A 16,053-nucleotide genomic window follows, 5' to 3' on the forward strand; every position below is an offset into this window, starting at 1 on the left:
ACTGCACTCCAGCCTGGGCAATAAGAGCGAGACTCCATCTCAAAAAAATTTAAAAATTCACTGAAAAAATACTTGAAGAAAATTATTAATGACTGTGATTTTTGTCATATGTTTTCTCATTTTCTAGTACTTTTGTAATAGAAAGTACTAGTTCCTTCCTTAAGAAAATTCTGTTAAACAATTATTCACTCTCGTTTAAAAAAAAAAAAAATGAGTAAGAGTGCTTTTAAAATAACCATTTACTTAATGGCATACCTGGAATAAGTGCTGTGCTGATTAGGATGTCTACCTCCTTGCATTGTTGAGCAAAGAGTTTCATTTCAGCTTCAATGAACTCTTTGGACATCTCTTTTGCATATCCTCCTTGTCCCTCACCAGATTCCTTCAAGTCCACCTCCAAGGGCTCAGCACCCAGAGACTTGAACTGTTCCAAAGCTGCAGCTCTAGGGTGATTGTTAAAGTGGAAAGCATAGTTATTTTAGGCCCTAAAAAGAAGTCAAGATTATCATTTACATACACGTTTTTAAGAATAACAAACTATATATTCAAAAGTCAAGAGTCCGTTGATTTCGTACTTAATTGTTCTGATTTTTTTTTTCTAAAAGCAAGTTACATTTTTACAAGAATATTCTTTTGTGAAAGAAAAAAAAACTACTGAGAACTCCAACTTCTACTTAGTTAAGTTGCAAAAGCAATTTCACAATTGCCAACTCCAGTAACCAACTGTGCTCCTTATGACCCCAATGTGGATGATGATGTGATATCTGATATACATCAGGATTTGATAGCATTCAAATCACTCAATATGAGGTTTTTCACTTGTAAATATTCTGAATTTGTTCTTACTAGAGACTTTTCCCACAAAAAATTATTCTAATGTAATTTTTTTGCTCCCCACCCTGTCCTCGTTAAATTGTGTTTGCAAAAAGTAACCTATAAATGATAGTAAAGGGTAAAATGTGAAAAGCCAACACATTTAAATTATGTAAAACTAATTCAGTTTTAAGTAAGTAAATAAATGCTACCCAAGTACTGTCTCCTGGTCGGAAAAGCAGAGCCAACAAAGACCTCAGCTCTGTGGTGGACAGTGCATGTAACTCACCAATATTCATTCTCTATGGTAAGTCCCAAGCCCTCTAATGACAATAATCACTCAGGGTACTTGTTAAAAATTCAAATTCCCAGGCCCCTTCCCGGATCCACTGAATTATAATCTCCAGCAGGAAGGCCAGATGCTATATTATTTTTAGAAAGAACTGCAGGTCTTCCTTTGTCATCAGGGAAGTCTGGGAAACAGGGATCTGAGCCAATAAATCCCTAGCAACCATCATGTTCAAAACTCTGCATAAAGGGTAGGATATACAGTCTATGGTTGAGCGAGAGTTTCTCTCTCTGCTGGCTTGAGCAAGGAATCTGGTAGCCCAGATTGCCTCTGGTGGTAAAGTTGCAACCACAGTGGAATCAGCCTTAGGAGGAAGCCAAAGCCAAGGACAACAGAGAGGAGTGACAGAAACTGGTCCTTGACAGCACCGAGAAGCATCTAACTGTAATGTGAAAAGGAAGTCCTTCCCCTGGATTCTCAGTTAGAAGAAAGAATACATTTTCTTATGGTTTAAGCCAATCTGAGTTGGTGTTCCATTTGTGGCAACCACAGGGATATAGTTCTTTAAAAAGCTTCAGAAATGTCTACCAATATTAATAAGAAATAAAATGAATTCAAAATGTTATATGTGTATGTGTGTGTGTATATATATATATATGTGTGTGTCATGTATGTGTGTATACATATACACATATGTATATGTATATCAAATGATCCAAATTTTGTTTAAAAGTTATATACAGCCAGGCATGGTGGCTCACACCTGTAATCTCAGCACTTTGGAAGGCTGACGTGGGCAGATCACCTGAGGTCGGGAGTTCAGGAGGACCAGCCTGACCAACATGGAGAAATCCCATCTCTACTAAAAATACAAAATTAGCCAGGTACGGTGGCACATGCCTGTAATTCCAGCTACTTGGGAGGCTGAGGCAAGAGAATCGTTTGAACCCAGGAGGCAAAGGTTGCAGTAAGCCAAGATCATGCCATTGCACTCTAGCCTGGGCAACAAGAGTGAAACTCCATCTCAACAAAAAAAAAGGTTATATATATAAATCTCTGAAGAAATTATACCAAAATATCACTAGCAATTACATCTGGCTGATAGAATTATAAAAGTCTTTTTCATTTTCTTCCTTGTGTTTCTCTGCACTTTTTGATAATTAATATGTGTCCATGAGATACATAAGCTATTTTTAAATCTCTGCTGTTACATCTTTGCCCATAAAACAATTTCATCATTTAAAAATACTATATTAACATTATAATGTGAATATCTTTTGACCCCAATATTTCCTTAAAATTTATCTAAGGAAAAATGAGATATCTCCATAAACGTATGTTCTTTGATATACAGTCATCCCTCAGTATCCATGGCGAATTGGTTCCAGGACACCCCTCTGATATCAAATCCACGGATGATCAAGCTCCTTATAAAAGACAGTGTAGCATTTGCACACAGCCTACATACATCTTCTCAAACAGCTTAAATAATCTCTAGACTATTTATAATGCCTAATAAATGTAAATGTTATGTAAATAGTTGTTATACCATATTGTTTAGGGAATAATGACAAGAAAAACAAAGTTGTTTCTAGCTCAGTACAAACACGATCTTTTTTTCTGAATATTTTTGATCTGGTTGAACCCACAGATAATAGAACCCCTGGATAGAGGGCTTACTGTATGTGTCTACGTGTATATTGACCTACAGAGTACTGTTTAAATGTAGCAAAAAACATCCATTGATTGAGGATTAGTAAAATAAACTACTGTACTTCTATATGATGGAATCTTCTGTAGTCATTAAAAACATTTGCAGGTAAGGAAAGATCTTCATTATCTACTGTTAAATGAAGAAAGGTAAATGGAACAGGAAATTTACATTTTTAATTAACATGTAGAAGAAGTAACACATGAAAAAACTAAGTTATCTCTAGGCAGTGGGACTTTAAGTTATTTTATTTTCTGTTTTTGTGCTTTTTCATATTTTTCTGAATTGGAAGAATAATCATGTACTATTTTATGATAGGAAAGAAAGCAAGGTTTTTATATATTTAAACTTTGTAACACAGGCATTAGGCAAGATAATCACTATTGCTAAAAGGGGAATCTCCTAGTTATTTTTTGAAAGAGTTCAAAAATTAGATCATTTAAAAATCATTGAGCAATGAGCTGTCTATAAGTTTTTAGAATATTTAACTGAAAATATATACCACTTAATCTTCCAACAAGAATTTAAAATCAAGTGTTTTCCAATACATACGGGTTTCATATTTACCATATGAAACCAACCCTGTCTCAAAATAGTGACTAGAGTAACTAATGAGCTATAATTCTTAGAAAAGTATTGTATCACTACAGCCACATCTTTCTTCATTGTATACTTGAGATACCTGTATAATGAACTTAATAAATTATAAAGAAAAATTGAGTTTTTGTATTTTTCTAATATAAGCAATAGCCATATTCCGGCTGTCTATTCTGTTACTCTAGCTGTCTATTCTGTATACAACCTAAAAAATGACATCAACATACTAAATTTCTCAGTAGTTCACCCACCAAATTTCAAATTACCTTTAGGTCAAATACATGTATTCCATTTCAATATTACTGTCCACTGCAATGAAAACTTGAACTACCTGCTTTCTACGGGCTTGGAGGTCTTGAGAAAACTTCACATTAACAAACAGTAAAAATGAAATGACAGGATCAATGGCATGCTTAACTCTCGATATCCTTGGTATGTGTCCTGGTTATTTAGGAAACACCTTATTTTCTCATTTCAGCAGGACAGCTTTTTATCAGTATATCACTTTAACTCCAGATAAAAACTATTAGCCACATTTTATGGACCATTCGTTACTCTGAAAAGTCACATTCTTCCAACTTTGAATGTTTGCTTTTTTTCCTTTTTTGATCAAAATTCAAGATTAACAGTAGTATTAGTCCTCCAGTACCCTCAGCTGATAATAAATAACTACATTTTTCAACCTCAAAAATTATTAAAACACATATTAACAGTACTCAACCAACATTTAATAAAATCCAGTATCTAGTTTCTTCTGAAATGAAGCATTTTAATCAAACTTCTCTTTAAAGACAATCTAGCAAAATGTGATATGTCAGCATCAGAGAAATACACAGTGTACATAATCAAGTACTTTCACTCACGGGCTCAAAAATTATCAGAAAAATATATGCAACTCTATCTTAACATCAAATGCAGGAAGCATAAATAATGCAATAATAATAATTCATGTGTTGTTAGTCAGGTGAAGTGTCAGTCAGCTTTATTTGCTTCTATCTATTCAAGGTAAGGCAACCCCCCTACTCAGCCTGCTATTTTACTCTCTTCAGATTCGCAAACATCTTTGTTCATGCCCTAACTAGTGCCTAAAAGCATTCTGAACAGAAATAGGACATGGTAAAGCAACACATTAGAAACTCAGGTTAGAGAGAACTCTGGTCCCATTGTCAATCCACCCAAGAAAACAGAGCTGTGAGTTGTTAGTTTAATTATTTGGGATTTTTAAAATTATTTCTGCTGTACTGAGGCTGGGTCCTCAATTTTTTTTTTTTTTTTTTGCTGAGTAATATATTTTCACTTTGCGTTAACTTTTAAAAAGTGGAAACATTTTTCAGTGGAAAGAGCTTATAGACCAGCAGCAATGTGCGACTTCAATCTATAAAATTTAAAGAAAGCATAAATTTTAAGTAAAGCATTATATGCCCCTGAAACAAAATGCTTTTACCTTAATATCAGTCACTCACCTTGTGTCAAATCCTCTAACAATTGCACCCATCGATTTTGCTGCACCTGCAGAAGCAAGCCCAGCAACACCACCACCAACTATCAGAATCTAGAAAAGAAGACAGAGCCAGTTATGTGTTAAGGCTCATTATCAACTCATACTGAAAAACCATCTGCTAACAATTATTGGTGCATAGTATAAGTTTAGCATCAATAAATGGCAGTGCTGACGGTGATGACGATGATCAGCCCTTAATAACTGGATGGAGTAGATAGACTATTTTTTAACTAAACCACTGCTGATCTTAAAATTTTATTAAAGAAACAACTGCCAGCAAAGACCAACAACCTTCACTAAAAACAGCCTAATAATCAGCATATCCATGTAAAATCTACCTAAGCATGATCAGCATTATGTATGTTGAAGATTAACAGATTCTTTTCCACTGTCTGAAAGTTTCTTCTACTAAAAGTTCCAGCGTGGCATTCTACCTACCTTTACCCTATCAAATTCTAAGGTTTTTCTTTGTTCATCAAACATCAAAACACATTTCAAAGATGGGTACAACACTGGTGAAACATCTACTCCAACATCTATTGTGAGCCAAAATGCTTCTGAAAGGAACAGCTATTGAGCAACCACAATTCTGAACCATTTTGAGCAACTCTGTGTAAGTCTGAGGCAATGTAACTAATGTCCCTAATCATGGAAGGATCAGCAACAAGAGAACCAAAAAATTCCTCAGAAACAAGAGTCTCCCCCACACCCTTCTAAGAAATAAAAGAACAATATTGTCTCCAGTTTGGATTGGGCCTTCCCGAAGTCCTTTTATATATCTCATAAACAATCAACTGAAGGCAACACTTTGTTCCTGTAGAAAAAAATGCCACCCACAGAATCAGTGAAGCTTACAAATTCCCACCCTCCCATCATGCCCACATGTTCCCCCGCCTTTACAAAGACTAGGCTAGTCAGACTGTGCTCCAGTGAGCTCTGGGCAGTGTCTCAGAGGTCATGTGAACTGATCTTGATAATGATGGTGTGTTTGGGGACAGGCAGATGTCTACAGGAAAGGGAGCAAAGAATGACCAGAGGGAATAAGCAGGCTCTAGGCCTGGGGCCCGAGGAGTTCAAGGCCTGCCTCATCAGCCTGCGCTACGACGTGGAGAAGGACCGGCAGGGTGATGCCGAGTTCAACCGCATCATGAGCCTGGTCGACCCCAACCACAGCGGCCTTCTGACCTTCCAAGCCTTCGTCGAGTTCATGTCTCGAGAGACCACTGACACGGACACAGCCGACCAGGTCATCGCCTCCTTCAAGGTCCTGGCAGGGGACAAGAACTTCATCACAGCCGAGGAGCTGCAGAGAGAGCTGCCCCCCGACCAGGCCGAGTACTGCATCGCCTGCATGGCGCCCTACCCGGGCCCTGATGCCGTGCCTGGTGCCCTCGACTACAAGTCCTTCTCCACTGCCCTGTATGGCAAGAGCGACCTGTGAGGGCCCCGAGACCCAGACCGAACACCCCCCACGGACTCCAGGAGGGGCCGCGGAAGCCCCACCGTCCTGTTCCTCCACTCCGTTAAAAAAAAAAAAAAAAAAAAAAGAGGGAAGGAGGGAAGAAAAGAGTAAATAAAATAAGTAAAAGTGACAGGACTTAGCCAAGTTATCCTGAATCAAGACATAACAAAGAAACCCATAGTTTAAAAAACAGAATTGCACAAGAGTAAAGCAGCATATCTTACCATAGAAATTTACTTTTTCTCTCTAAAGCATGAAGTAAAGAAAAAGACACAGAGTTTTTAATAAGAGTCAGAGAGCTTAGGTCAAAATCCTGCCCCTGTTACTAACTAGTTCTGGGTGATCTTGGGCAAGCTGCTTATCATCTGCACATTAAATAACGAACTCTAACCAGAGCGCTTACTGCTGACCGGCACACTGTAGCTATATACTCAAGAAATAGTATAGGGCCAGACAGGTGGCTCAGGCCTACGATCCCAGCACTTTGAAGGCCAAGACAGGAGGATCCCTTGAGTTTAGGAGTTCAAGACCAGCCTGGCCAACAGAGTGAGATCCCATCTCTATTAAAAAATAAAAACCTTAGGCCGGGCGCGGTGGCTCAAGCCTGTAATCCCAGCACTTTAGGAGGCCGAGGCGGGTGGATCATGAGGTCAAGAGATCGAGACCATCCTGGTCAACATGGTGAAACCCCGTCTCTACTAAAAACACAAAAAATTAACTGGGCATGGTGGCGCGTGCCTGCAATCCCAGCTACTCAGGAGGCTGAGACAGGAGAATTGCCTGAACCCAGGAGGCGGAGGTTGTGGTGAGCCGAGATCGCGCCATTGCACTCCAGCCTGGGTAACAAGAGTGAAGCTCCATCTCGGAAAAAATTAAAAACAAAAATAAAATTAAAACATTAAAAAAAAAAAGAAAGAAAGAAATTGTATGGAAAAGCGCAGGAGAAAGGAAATAACTTTCAGAACATTGTTCGTGTTCACTCATATTACCTGCTCCTCCCATGGCCTTTCCCATCTAAGGAAAGGCAGTAACTATGCACAATTGTTTAAGCCAAAATAGGGAATTCATCAGCTCCTCCCTTTGCACATATTTCCATTTCCAATCCATGAACAAGTACTACTGGTTTTAACTCTCAAAGATCTCCCCTAATCCAAATAAATCTCATCCCCTTTCTCTACATTTCTGGTGCCACCACCTTCCCAGGTGCAACCAATTGCTGACAGATCTTGCCTTCACTCTACTAGCTGTTCCAACAGAACAGCCACATGAATTTTTTAAATACTAAACCAAACATTTCCCCCACCTGCAGGAGAATCCAAAGTCTATAACACAACCCAAAAGAGAGGTTCCACATGATCCAGCCTAGACTTTCCTTTCCAACGTCGTCTCAGATCACGCTCCATCTTGTTCACCATACTCCAAGACCAATGGTCTTCTTTATTTTTCCAGAACCTAAATACAGGAATACCAAATGCTTGGAATCCTTAAACACCTGTTTTCTTCTTCCAAGCTTCAAATCTGAGCTCAAATTTGGGTCAGAGGAAGCTTCTCCATCACCCTACTAAAGTGCCTATGCCCATTACGGTCATATCATCCGGTTCATTTTTTTTCTGTGTGAAATTGTCTCATGGCCAGGTACAGCGGCTTATGCCTGTAATTCCAAAATTTTGGGAGGCCGAGGCAGGAAGATTGTCTGAGCTCAGGAGTTACAGATCAGCCTGATCAACAGAGTAAGACCTTGCCTCCAAAAAAACCAAGTCGAAAATAAATTAAATTAAATTATCTCAGGTATTCATTTGATCTTTTATTTGTCTCCTCACTGTGACCCCCACTGGATTGTAAGTTTTGTGCTGCACGGATTTTTTTCTTGTTCATACCATATCCCCAGGTCCTAGAACAATGCCTCGCATATCATAAGCCTTCAACTGATTGATTTTCATTCATTCTAGGCCAGGGGCCAATCTTTTGGCTTCTCTGAGCCACAATGGAAGAATTGCCTTAGGCCACGTATAAAATACACTAGCTAACAGCAACAATTGCTGATGAGTCAAAAAAATAAAATGGCAACAAAAATCGCATAATGTTTTAGGAATATTTGCAAATTTGCATGGGGCCACATTCAAAGCCATGCTGGGCCATATGCGGCCCACCAGCTTCAGCCTGAACAAACTTGTACTAGACAGATAAGAACCTTCTATGTTTAAAGGAAATCCAAATAAAAGACTATATTATGCAATCTACCTCGACGAGCTGTACCAGTGCCTTCAATTTCAGAAAACTATTTCTGTCATGTAACCCAAATCCCTTAAGGTACAATTTAAATTTTCAGTAAAGATAGTCACTTTTCCACTTTTCAAAGGCTAGCAATCTTTTATTTGTCTCTTGTCTTTTGTTTCACTTTTTAACCTCTTTTATTCACATCTTTTCTCTCAACTTCCACAAATATCTAGAAAGATTATAACCAAAATCAGTAGTAGATTTTGTGCATCAAAGCATCAGTCAATTTAAGAACAGCATCAAACTTCTGGTCACTATGAGTGCCAGCCATATTTTTATAATCCTGAGAAAGAAGTCAAAATTTAGTCATTTAACATGTCATGTCTATGTTGTTTGCTCACACTTTCTTACTAAGTATTGTGACCTCCACTTAAACCGCTTGCCATTTTTTTAACCTGGCCTGTTATTCAAAACAATATAATTTCTCAAAGCTGCTATTAGCTTTTGTTTCACTTTTTTCCCAGGAGACTTATTTTGTGTGAGAACTCTGGGCTTATATAACAAAGTACTTAAGCGCAGGAAGCACCACTTAAACCTATACCCTACAGGTAGATAAATGACCCCATTTAAAATTAGTTTCCTGTACCTAGTGTTATGGTTTGGATGTGCATTGTCCCAACAAAAATTCATGTTGAAATTTGATCCCAAATGTGGCAATACTGGGAGGTGGGTCCTAGCGAGAGGTATTTGGGTCATGGGAGTGGATCTCTTATGAACAGATTAATGCCCTCCCTGGGAGTGGGGGACTGAGTTCTCACTCTGGGGGTTGATAGAAGAGTCTAGCTCCCTCAGCTTCTCTCTCTTGATTCCTCTCTCACCGTGTGATCTTTTTTGCACAAAACTGCTCCCCTTACACTGTCCACCACAAATTGAAGCAGCCTTGAGGCCCTCACCCGATGCAGCTACCAAAGCTTGAACTTTACAGCTACCAGAATAATGAGCCAAGTGAACCTTGCTTTTTAAAGAAATTACCCAGTCTCAGGTATTCTCTTTTAGTAACACAAAATGGACTAAGACACCTAGCCTCAGGGTTTCCATTGTTACTTAGTGTACAATTATTGTGATTGACGGATCACAACATGACCTCCTAGTCTTTCAGCAAGCCATCATCACCTCTCACCATTAACTGCTCCTCTCTGTTCTCAGTGTGGATTAAAGAAACTGGCACCCTTTCTCTCTGCCAAATACCCTGATTATACCATCTCCCATTTCCTGTCTTCTTGATCCAAAAATTGACAAGAAATGAGGAAACCAAAAATACTTTGTAAATGTGCCAAAGCGTTGCAACAATTGAGAAACCCAGAATCTTTTGAATCATATCTTAGAGCTTTTAAAAAAAATTAATAATATGTAGGCTACAGAGAACAAGTTATCCAAAATCACTTTTAAAATTCAAATTAGTTGGCTGTATGGTAGCTCATGCCTGTAATCTTAGCACTTTGGGAGGCTGAGGTGGATGGATCACGAGATCAGAAGTTCAAGACCAGCACGGCCAATATGGTGAAACCCTATCTATACTAAAAAATACAAAAGTTAGCCTGGCGTGGTAGCCATGTCTATAGTCCCAGCTACTCAGGTGGCTGAAGCAGGAGAATCGCTGGAACCTGGGAGGCGAAGGTTGCAGTGAGCCAAGATAGCACCACTGCACTCCAGCCTGGGCAACAGAGTGAGACTTTGTCTCAAAAAGAAAAAAAAAATTAGTAAGTCAAAAAGCAGAAAATAAAAACTAGAACTTTCAGAAAGTCAAAGTTCATTTTTTTCTAGCAATCTTAAACATTCCGCTTTGAGGCTTTAGGAAATATTTATACACACCAAAAAGTCATCAATGTGAGGTTAACACATAAGAATTTTTAAATAACTGTACTTTCAGACTATCCATACCCTTTCCTTTAATCAATGCATACTATAAAGAAACATTAAAAATTGTACCTACCTTAGCCGGAGGAACTTTTCCAGCAGCTGTGATCTGACCAGTAAAAAAACGTCCAAAATGATTTGCTGCTAGGACAACAGCCTTATAACTTTAAAAATAAAGAAACAAATAGATAATTCCATAAAAGGAGAGATTTCAGGCTCACATATCATTATAAGTCATCAGTGAAGTTTCGTCAAAGAATAATAGCTAATATTTATATAGTATGTACTATGTGTCAAAAACAGTTCTAAGTGTTGTATATACACTTACTCCTTTAGCTTTCACAACAAGCCTACGGCTAGGTACAATTATTACCTTCATTCCATAGGTGAGAAAAATGAGATATAGAGAGATTGAGACTTGCCCAAGGTCACTCAGGTAGTAAATGTGAGAGCCAAAAGTCTAACACAAGCAGCCTGCCTACAGAGGCGCTCTCTTATCCCTTATGCTACCCAGCCTCTTCATAACAAGTACTATAGAACATAATAGAAAATATAATGAAAGAAAGATAGAAAAATACTAACACTGGTTTTCTTTGTGTGCTAAGACTATACATCCTTCACACTTACTTTACCATGTTGTCCAAATTTTCTTTGATGACTAGGTAGGGCTTAGGTAATGGGGGGGAAATCTTTAAAATAAATAAAATTAGCTTAGCCATAGGCTTGCACATAAGATTTTAGCCTCAGAGAACAGAAGAAACACTTCCCTTGATCTCTGATGGTTCAAAGTATGGGATTTTCAGACAGACTGACCTTAGATCAAGTCCTAGTTCGATGACTGATTAGCTTTGTGACCTTGTGCAAACCTTTTAAAATTTTCTTAATCTTGGTTTCCTCATCTATCAAGTGAGAACAAAAAGCATCTATCTTTTAGAATCATGAGGAATAAATGAGATAACACAGGTGAAAGAGCATAAAGCCTGTCACATAGAAAATGCTAAGTGAATATTAAGTGTTTTAGCCAACGAAACAAGCTATGCAATAAATCTAATAATATGCACCATCTTTTCTTTAACGATATTTTTAACATGCTACACTAATTTCATTTTCATATCACTTTATATGTAAAAGGCACTTTTGCATTCTTACTTGCTAATATATACTCTGGCTCAATATTATAAAGCAACTATTAAAACTTCCCGGCTAGGTGGCAAGAAAACCTCTCCCTGATCTTATTTTTATATAATAATACTTGATATGATAATTGATGCAAAAACATGTAAAGTCACCATTATTAAGTTAATCATACTGGAGCAGAAAAACAGTACTTTAGAGATTACATTATCTGTTGGTCTTCTGAATGCAAGTGATAGAAATTTTCAATGGGTAAATATGGCACAGATTCAAAGACCATGGTAAGAAATTAATTGTGGACTTAATGTTCTAAAAGATTCAGTTGCTATTCTGAAAAATAAATTACAAAAGGAGACTGATTACACAGGAAATATACAAGAAAACGTTGATAGTGAAAAAAGTAATAAACTGGGCATTTTCTTCTTGACAGCAAAAAAGTTTAGAACGAACAGTAATAAACGGAAGCAGCACATCCTCACTGTAATATGGCTGTGTGTATGAATGAGACAGATATTGATTTCTCATATACTGTATGGATATGTATACTAGATGATTCTTTTCACACTGTGCTCGCTGCACATATCAGCTCAGGACATAAAAAAGTGATTCTTCAAATTGTGATCCCTGCATCCCTGAAGGTTTAAACTTCAGACAAATCTGGGGCCATAGTGGATGAGATAGAGAGTAAACATGTTTCTGCACACTCCTGCCATGCTCAGTGTACCCAAAGCTACTCAGCTCTTATCCGATTTGTTTACATTGTCTCATAATATTTCATTTGCTCAAAAGATTCTATAACTAAAACAACTTGATCTAGAGCTACCAATTTTGATATTCTTTCACACATGTGCATTTCAGAATCAACAGCACCCTTAACATTTCACATTATACATTTTCTAGATAAAATTTTAAGTCACACATTGCATAATATAACTCCCTTACAGGCTAAATAAATTAAAAAGTGTGCAGATAAAACACAAAGTAGAATCTATGGCATATTTCCTGTGCTAAAATATAAAACCCAAGAAAACTTTCAACTTATGTGTCAAGCTATAAAAGGCTTTATTCATGTTAGTCATGTTAGTCTCTTTTTATGCACTGTTTTTTTAAAAAGATTTTCTCTATTTGTACCTCATTAATATTAGCAACTTGTTAAGTACTAATAGTTTTCATGCTTAAAATCTAATTCAGTTAGTTTCTTAGAGAAGCTGATGCATAGGCATTATCCCATTTCCAGATTGTTCCCACCCCCTAAGGCAAAGTCAGCAGTACACTGCATTCATATAATTATTCCTGACCCTCACCCATGGCAGGGATGATTACTCTATCACAGCCACATTCCTCTAAACAGAATGGGCCTTAGAATCCTTCTCAACATAGTATTCTAGGCAATCAACAGAGAATGTATTAGTGCTAGTGGGCAAATAAAGCTTACTAGAATATTGACCTTAAAAGTAGAAGACATGGTTAGCCCTCAGTTATCAATACGGGGTTTGACATCAGATGAAACTTCCTCTAATGCAGACCTTTTTCCTATTATTTAAATATTTTATAAATTTACCCAAGCAAAACCTAATTAAGATGGCAAATCCACTAATACATGTATATTAATTTAACCACATGAAATTGTCATTATTCAACCATTTTTGACCTATAAAAACTATATACATGTACACACACACATATGAAATACAGTGTGTTCCTCATACAAATAATCTGATAGCTATCTGCTTTGGTGGATGGAAATACTACTCTTCTACTCATTAAGATTAAAAAGGAATATATAATAGAGTTCATTTCCTATCTGATTACTATAAAACAATAAAATGAGTCAAAAATAATTTAAATGCACTCTGAAAATGCTGCAATCTCCAACAATAATTACAAGTAAAATCACTGTAAAAGAGAAGAGCTACGGTGTGAAGATTTCTGTATCATCAACATGCTTTTGTTCAATTGAAATAGAAAAGAATCAACCTACCCAGCAATGTTGGCCATGGAGCTCAGCGCATCGTATCCCTGAGCAATTGTGACTCTTGGAACCTGGTCCATTGCCAGAACTGTAGTTTTTCTTTTGGAAAGTTTATTTAGCAAGTCTGGATTTTGGGCTGGGTAAATAAAACTAATCAGTGTTCCTGATGTCTTTAAAAGGTCGACTTCATGAACACCTAATGTCGGATTAACTATAGGAGCTCGCACCTAGAAAAAAAGTCAAGTCACAAATTAAAAACAGAAATATCTTAATCATATTTTTAAGTAAACAGAAAAACTTAGGTAACATGTCATGACTGAAATAATACTCCAGAAGTAAATCTTCCATCAATAAATTTCTGACTAAATTCTTAAGCAATGTTAAGGCACACCAAAGATGTATACCATCTATCCTGTGCCTAATGACTTGTGGACTACTCTGCGTAAAGAGCACACACACACCTAGGAAATACAAAATACTGAGACAGGTTTGACAATTAACCACAGAATGGTGAAAAAACTATGGAAGCTCTACAGCAAACTTGCAGTCCCCAAAACCTATTACCCTGGTAAAATTAACAGACATTAGAATAAACATACAGGAACTTTTGTTGTGTGTTCAATCCTTCAAGCAAGATTCAATACTTGCTAATTTTGGCAAGCATCAATATTTGGAGTGATAAGATATGAAGAACACTGTAAACTAAAATTAAGTATAAATTTATGCTACTTTAAAATTCCAGATGACTATTAAGAGATGAATGCAATTCATTCTAGTAATCTTGCTAAATTGGGTTTAAGCCAAAAGCCACAATATATTCTGTTATGTTAAGAAGTATAAAATAAGTCAATGAATACATACTCCATATCCATGAAAGTTTCCAGTGTCCACTTTTTAAAGCCAAATTTTTTAAATTCCACTTTAAAAGTATTTTAAAATGTTTTATATTCAAGTTTAAAATCAACCTTCAAATAAAATATCCCATTTCATTAGTTCCCAGTTAGCAAAAGTGCTTTTAGGCAAGTAAACACAGAAAACACAGCCTCTGGGACTTATGTTTTAAATACAAGCACAAACACTGGGTCAATAAGTTTATCTCACAGCATTTCACCTCAATTTACCTATGAGACACCTTTGTCTGCTATTCCCATTTCAGTTGTTGATCTGGTGATGCATATGTTTCTAGGTTCTGGACTTTAATTAAGGCTCTCTGACAAGGTCTATTTTTCCTCCAAGAAAATCTATAACATAGATTTAGTAAATGTTAGAGAACAACTCTGAATTGATTCTACTGGCCCCTGTCAAATGCTTAGCTGAGACTACTGTCATCTGCATAAGTCTAGCCAATAGAATGTTCCCCTGAATGCGCTCCTCAGGATATTAACAGACTTGGCTCAAATGAGAGGTCCCCAAGGTCATGTAGTTTACTAACACTAATGCTGTATAAAGTCATATAATATTCTATGTTATAGGATTTCTGAGCACTCCATTAACTGCTTATATATACTGTGAATCCCTAAAAAGAACACAGAACATTTCCAAAATGCAAAACACCCCCTTATAGGCCTTTTTCAAAACATCTCAAAAGATTTTGGTCCCTAGAATATACATGAGAATAGATGATGCTTTTCTTTTTTCTCTAAGTTATTTTACTGTATATCTAGTTATATCACCAAGTATTTGTAAACCTAAACCTTTAAAAAGCTTTAGCTGAGTTACAGTTAACCCCCATATCACAAATTTTACTATTAACTTTAAATAGCAAAAATTGGTTTTGTAACTTTCGCACAGACCACCTGTCAAGTGTTAGGATCCTGTCAAGTTATTCAGTGGGCTTTATGTAAGGAAATCAAAAAACTATGTGATCGATACCTCTTAGAAATTAATGTAGAAAAAAAACTTGTATTTCCTGAAAAAAATGAGTTACTTCCCTGTTTGCCTTGGTTGCAGGAGGCTTAGCATTTAATTTGATGCTCAACTCTAGTTATCATCTGTGCTAGACTATTGATACAGTCTTACGCCCTTTCTCTAAAAGATATTTTATTTCATATTTTAATTCTCAAGTCCTTTAGCATACAGATTTCGGTTATACATTACCTTAAAAACTTATTTTAAGGTAGGTAAAGCTACTCGCCACTCAGCCCAAAGCTGCTTTCTCCAAAATAGTCATGTCCTCTCTAGAAATAGCCCTTTTATCAGTATAAATCATGGTGCCTTCAGGTATCAGAAAATCACTGAACATTCAGTCCCAGACTAAGTTCCACGCCTTCTTTCCATTCTAGCAGTAAATGCTCACATGTGGATATTCTGGATATATATGGACCATGTAGAACAAATTTTTTCCTAGCCAATTAAAAGGAAATTTCCATTCAGCAAATGTAAAAATGAAGATCACTTTTTCTCTCCTCATGGTTAAACATAGATCATATTGTCTGATAAA

The 16,053-nt window shown here is 36.8% G+C and overlaps 1 protein-coding gene and 1 pseudogene across 5 annotated transcripts in view; one reads left to right on the forward strand and one right to left on the reverse strand.

Moving 5' to 3' along the window:
* The window catches only part of NNT (nicotinamide nucleotide transhydrogenase), a 92,232-nt gene that overhangs the window by 65,826 nt on the left and 10,353 nt on the right, over positions 1-16,053 (reverse strand). For all 5 annotated transcript variants that reach the window (XM_074386054.1, XM_010336627.3, XM_003925878.4 and 2 more), the window contains 4 exons: positions 13,623-13,840; positions 10,584-10,671; positions 4,874-4,962; positions 256-443 (listed from right to left, as the gene is read on the reverse strand). In XM_074386054.1, the coding sequence (XP_074242155.1) occupies positions 256-443; positions 4,874-4,962; positions 10,584-10,671; positions 13,623-13,840 (583 nt within the window). The remainder of the gene's footprint in view (positions 1-255; positions 444-4,873; positions 4,963-10,583; positions 10,672-13,622; positions 13,841-16,053) is intronic.
* On the forward strand, positions 5,975-6,367 carry LOC104651027 (alpha-actinin-4 pseudogene; annotated as a pseudogene).

This window comes from Saimiri boliviensis, chromosome 1 (genome assembly GCF_048565385.1).
Source record: "Saimiri boliviensis isolate mSaiBol1 chromosome 1, mSaiBol1.pri, whole genome shotgun sequence".
NCBI lineage: Eukaryota > Metazoa > Chordata > Mammalia > Primates > Cebidae > Saimiri > Saimiri boliviensis.